The sequence below is a fragment of the Schistocerca piceifrons genome, chromosome 2 (genome assembly GCF_021461385.2).
Source record: "Schistocerca piceifrons isolate TAMUIC-IGC-003096 chromosome 2, iqSchPice1.1, whole genome shotgun sequence".
In the NCBI taxonomy this organism is placed as follows: Eukaryota; Metazoa; Arthropoda; class Insecta; order Orthoptera; family Acrididae; genus Schistocerca; species Schistocerca piceifrons.
Window position 1 is genome coordinate 489,889,981 of NC_060139.1, and position 6,534 is coordinate 489,896,514.

General features: G+C 35.0%; 1 protein-coding gene across 1 annotated transcript; it reads right to left on the minus strand.

The window, feature by feature from the left end:
- Positions 1–503: 503 nt before the first annotated feature.
- LOC124776162 (profilin) lies at positions 504–5,949 on the minus strand. The gene is made up of 4 exons (XM_047251001.1): positions 5,748–5,949; positions 2,041–2,212; positions 1,792–1,891; positions 504–1,712 (listed from the first exon to the last, which is right to left on the minus strand). Exons 1-3 carry the CDS (start codon positions 5,856–5,858, stop codon positions 1,794–1,796), a joined length of 381 nt encoding a protein of 126 aa, XP_047106957.1. The 5' UTR covers positions 5,859–5,949; the 3' UTR covers positions 504–1,712; positions 1,792–1,793.
- Positions 5,950–6,534: the final 585 nt, after the last annotated feature.

A 6,534-nucleotide genomic window follows, 5' to 3' on the forward strand; every position in this document is an offset into this window, starting at 1 on the left:
TCCATTAAACCAGACACTACTGGGCTTAGTATCATTAACAGCTCGCAGACATTTAAGGAAAATGTATTCAACAATTCAATTCTTTTGTTCAAAAATAAAAACAAAGTATTTTATAAAGTCTTTGGAGTTACATTTATGTGATTTTGAAAATTATTTTCTCAACAACATTTCCACACAAGAGCACTTCGTAATTATCAATAAGAAAATTGAAATAACAAAAATAAAAGTAAAAGTTTTTATACTTATGAAAATTTATAACAATTACATTAAGTGTGGTGAAAAAAACAGCTAACAAAACAGACATGGCTTCTCTTACAAGAGCAGAAAAATTTATTTCAGAATCATGTTTAATGCATAAACAATTGAGTTCATATTGCACAAATATGTAAGTAAAAATAAAGAAATGCAAGAAGTATACCCTGAACTACTGAGAACAATACTAAATTTGGAAGAGGTTTAACAAGAAAAATCTAGGTCTCGACTTAAATGAAATAAATACAACACACTTTTTGATTAATTTTTATTGGGGGCCCTGAAGGGGAACAGTACAATTCATAAGAATAACGAAAAATACTGGAATACAGTGGTCATTAAAATCAGTACAAAATGTATAAATCCAGCAGGATACTAATCTGAAGTTGGTATACAATTGGCACACAATTGCTCTCGCCCCCTGAAGTAGAGCACAAAAGGCCGGGGCCAAGATAATTCCATTTTACGGACAAAAATATCTCTTTAAATTATAGGAAACAAGATATATAAACTTTGCTACACTAACGCTTTACATAAAAAAGATTACTGTAAAATTCATATTCCCCCAGTTTTCACATTAGCTGAATAACTTTTACTTCAACACAAAGATGCAGTAAAAGTCATTCAACTGACTATGCCATACTTTTATACAAATTTGATTTTGGTAAATTTCTCAAATTCCATATTCAATTCTTTTACAAAGCTAATTATTGTTTAAATTAGACCGTAGTAAAAATCAAAGCCACCACAAATCCTTTCAGCAACATAGCACTAAAACGAGCTTTTATCCATTATATTTATAGTCTGCAAACCATCTTAAAATTACACCACAATCACAGTGCAGGCAGGAGACACTACGCACACTGCGCTAGCCCTCCTTCTGAGCTCCACCAATATTTGTCATTCAAGCTTCTGACTTTATTGGTTGTGATACATATAGACAAGGAATGAGTACACTGGGTTCTAAAGCATTGAAGACTTCGCCAATAAATTAATTTTCAACCAAATTTCACACGGCAAAGGGAAAGATATGGGGTAGAAAGAGCAGGACTAGAGATTATAAAAATCCTAATGACTCAGTATCAAATGCAATGGTCATACTAGTATCAGCTACAATTCTTCAATTTTCATTCCAGGCGAACTTCGAGGTACACCTTGGATTACTAGCCAAAGTGTACTTTGGAGAACGTTGCCAACAATTTGTCCACTTCCAAGAGCCCATGATATGCTCAATGCCTCATTCACAAACTGAAGCAATACTTGCCACAAACATCCGGACACAAGGTACTGAGAAAAGAAAAATGCAGTTCAAGATTTTCACCATATGAGTTTAAACTCAAACTGAATTATTAGCCAGAACCATGATGCACATTACAGTTCGCTGTATAGAAAAAAACGACCATCTCTGTTGTTGCTGCTGCTGCTTCTTCATATCACCACACGAGAACAGTCTATTATACCTGGAAGAGAAAGAAGGGTTAGAATTTGTCAACTTAGAATAGGCTAATGCTAATAATAATACACTACAAAGCATCTTACCTCTAGTATCCACAGGACACTAAGTAATCCCCTAATTTTTCCACAACAGAGGCTGCCTGTTGTGGTTGGATGGGATCCTCATATAGTGAAACTACAACAGCTGTAATGGAAAACAAAATTAAAATAATGTATTTCACCACCAAGGATATTTCAGACAGTTCTGAACATTTTATAACCAATATAACTAATAGTAGTAACAAATAAAGCAACACACTTTAACAAGTATGTCTAAGTTCACTCTTAACTCACCTTGCTGTGTCTTCATGCAATGCACACCAACCTTTCCAAGCTTTGCCCTAATAACTCTATCAGTTCCAGACAGGTAAATATATCTGTTGCCAGCCAACGTGACACCAGAAGACGTCAAGATATCTTGTTTCTCAAAACCTTGCACCAACTTTGCAATTTCTTCTTTCGATACCTGATAAGAAATAAGTTCAAAATCAAATTAGTCCCAAAGTAACAACCATGAACTCAATTTAACATTAAGGTCTTCATTGATGAACTCTGTACATTACATATAGCCTTAATAAAGGCCTGTCCTAACAAGAACACTAGGACTTACTGACAGCTACAAAGCAAAATTCCATTTGTATTTGGAATCGCAGGGTCTGTCAGCAAATTTTATTCGTGAAATCTTTTTGTGACATTGAGTGGCAGGATCATCATCTTGTTACCTCCATACAAAACAATATCAACTGTTGTCACTGTGCTGCTATTCCAAAAAAATTTCAGGAATCATTCTTATGGTTTAAAGTAATTTTAACCACCCAGAAAATCTCTGGGCTTACTATACTCTTATCATCCACTGAAGATTTTAGTCTGGTTACAAATTTGTTTAAAAATGAATTTGGGTATAAATAGCAAAATTTGACAAGTTTAAATGTGACAGCACCACATACTAAGTTCAGACACTAATCTAGGCCACTTCCACGTGTAACAGACAGTATCACTTATTTACTTCAATTTTATCACATTCTTCAGAACACGAAAACATATATACTTACTAAATTTAGCTTTTGTGTTGGGACTTTCAGATCACTAATTTTGCTGTGGATGGAAAGTCTGATAAGCATTACTTGTCTTTTCTAGTAAACAAATTGTAGCAGCCAATAGTGTGCTGCCTTATCTCCTCTCCATTGAGCTAACAAGCATCACACTGAATCAGTGTGGCATTAAAATTTTAAAAGAGGCAAAAACAGGGATGTGCTGTAGCAAACTATGCAGTAAGTGTTGCTTTGATCCTCTCCCAACTTTTAGTACACAAACTCTTACTACCTCTAATAATGACCAAAAGGTTTTAGAAAAACCATGGAATTCTATATTTAACAAAAACCATCACAGAAAAGCCACTGCAACTGAAAAAACATACCAGACTAAAAACATATCTTCTCAAACTATGTCACACTGCCAATCACACGAAATTTACTAATATCAGTTGCTCAGAAATATGTTGCATTATCAATGTATGACAGCAATTCCTTCACACTTCAAATGTCCACTTTAAACAAAGTTTACAAACACAGAATAGAAGTACACATGATATCTCCTCACCATTTACCCTCCCTTCCACTTACTGGCAAAACATGTGTAAGAAAATTTTTACAAAATTCTCAATTCAAAAATCAAATATATTTTATATCTTAGACCAATTTCATTCCAAACTTGGGCGAATAAGTTGGTCTATGAAATATATTTAATGCAAATATGCACAGATTAACAAGTTAACTGTGAGCTTATCTTGTGCTGCAGACATTCTTAATTTGAATTAAACAAATTAGGAATTGTAAGCATATTTCTTGTTTTTCAAACTATTCTCACAACATTATTGTCTAAAATGGAAGACATAATGTGTATTTATTTACTTATTGTGACTGTCAGCCTGATGCCATGCAACAATTCTGGGGTTTTGGCGCCATCAGCAGAAATACAGAAATATTCAGGAAGTAGCCAGCAACGAGGTTCTTACTATGAAGCAGTCTCCTTAGGTCGAGTAATCCCAACCTCAGTATTTCATGCATTACAGTGTAATGCTAGCTCTCTAATATACCACCACAATGTATTCACAGCATCTTTACTATGTGACAACTAAAAAACTAAATGGATTGCTGTCTGAGAATATGTAAATTTGAACTATATTATGAATCCTAATTACCATCTCAGTGGCTTACTGACTGTCTTACTGAAAAGATTTATATTCCATAAATCAGCCATCTCAGCTGCAAAACCTGTATCAAAAACAACTATTAACATTAAATGCTGTAATGTCACATCAGTATAACAGTGTCAATACTTTTTAACACCAAACCAAATTGAGGAAGTTAGACTGATCCAAACAGAATATAATGCAGGGAATTTCTGGTGCAAGTACTAGCTGCCAAACCTCTAGTGGTGCTAATCCATAAATTACTGCTTTTGACAGCAAGAACAATACATACCTGCTATTACCTTAGAATTTTGTTTTCTATGTTAAACTATTTAGCAGTGTTTTATGTACATTTTTGGTTTGCTCAATGTGATTACAGAAGAAAGGTTACATTTATGTCAGTAGATTTCAATATGCCTTAAATTAATTGCAAAGCTGCAACTGTTCATCGCTATCTTAGACAACTAATTGCAGCTCTCCTAGCCAACTCACGAGGAGGTATAATTGAGTAAACCAGACTGACACATTGATCTTGCAGAACAATGAAGCAGAAAAATACCTAGATGGGATTTTGTTTTAAAATATTACACCAATATCTACAGGCAGTCTCCAAGAACACTAATAAATGCTCCGTAACAGCACCACAAAGTATGCTTCAGTGCAATGATACTGTACTTTTCTATGCCCTATGACAATGGTTACTATTTTCGCAATCTTATTATTACGATCTAAACATCTTTCATGACCTTCCTATACAGCAGGCTAAAACTTTACAGGTTTAATTAAACATATAAATCAAACTAAATATATCGAATGTACTAAGTTGCTTGCATGTCTTCCACCTAGCATTTACTACACGTAAAACCAGAATCGAGATCTTCGACCAAACGAGGAATTTGCCACACTGGAATGTTATAGGTTTACTTTGTGTACTATCAAGCCATCTTCAATTTTCTACTTGTGATTGACTTAAAATGCTTTCGCAGTTTCTAATAAACATTGTCTGAGACGGCGCTTACTTTGACGATCTTGAATCATACAGAAAGGTCGTTTAGGATACATTCTCACAGTTACAATAACCGGTTCCCAACATTTTCATAAATACAATTTTACCGATTGCTCAGATGGATGAAGGCCTTTACACAAAGCCGGCAAGGAAAATATCAAATCTGATAAACGATTAAGTGAGCATTCTCCAAAGGTAACTTATGACGCAAATGGTAAGGCACTGCGGAATACTCGCCTAAATGAAACTGCAACGATACGGGAGAAAACATTGTAAATCTGCTGACTAAGGTCCCACACACTTTAGGCAATTTCACTCTACCTGTCATTCTTATAAGTAATTCGTTCAGGTAATATTTTCGAAGAATATACCAAAACATCGGGGAAGCTTGTTTAATATTCACAGCGGTCAGAAGCAATTAAAATCAAAATCCGTGCACATGTCGGTTAATTCTACGTGCCGCCATTTTGACATCTGAACAGCCTAATGTCTTGTTCATAAAACCGGTAAAATTTTAATTTACGTTAAACACTGTTGGTATCACGCAATTATGTTGCAAAAATGACAAACAGAAACACTGAAATCTTGGTAATAACCACAGTAAAGGCATTTGCTTTTATGAACCATGTCGGATCCTGTTAACTCTTTTAGTCTTAACCATGTTATAGGTTATGTTATTGTATTAACTCAGTAACACCTATTTAAGTAATTTTGAAGTTTCTCAGACGAAAATAAAAGGCTTTCACATAAACGTTCATATCAATATGCTCTGAGCGAGCTCGCTCAGTGTGATACTATACTTACTTCAAATCCTTCCGATTTCGCCCAAACATTTCCGTCATGTCCAGCAATTGCTGCTTTAGTAACACATTTAGAAGCCAGCAACTGCTTGTCTACATAATCCTGCCAGCTCATGGTGCACACAAATTTACTCAAACCCTTGAACACGCACAAACTCAACCACACTAACTACACCCGATCACTACCTCTGTCTGAAAGAACTACCGAGCCCACGTATTCTTAAAGCATGTATCCTTCCGCGGTATGAATCATCTGCACACTCATACATTTTCAGCGTAATAAAACTTATTCTGAGAAGAGTAATGTAAAGAAATTTATGAATTTTGCAATTTATTTTGTTAAAAGTAACCACTGGACCTACGTGAATAATTTTGTTTTAGGACTAATTTATGTGAACATCCGGTATGCCGCCACAGTTAATACGTGGAGAACTCGGCAGATGGCTCTAAGAGAGAGCGGGACAGATAAATTGAGGTAGCTGTACAATTTCAAACTGAAATGCTATCTAGACATAAATAATATGTTATATGAACAGTTTTAGCTTAAAAGAGAACTCATGGCTGTTTGTACTATCTTTACTTCGAAATAGTGGCGAACCAAGTGTGAACTCGTGGATAGGAATTCTGAAACTCCTAGTGTAGGGGCCTATACGCAGAAATCGCAGTATTAAATACTATTCGACGTATCACAAGTGTAATAGGAGCATAAAATAAAATAATGGAAAAAGAGATCTTGGATATATGGTGTAAGCTGCTGCGTGTGACTATATTTCGATTCAGTTATCCTTTTG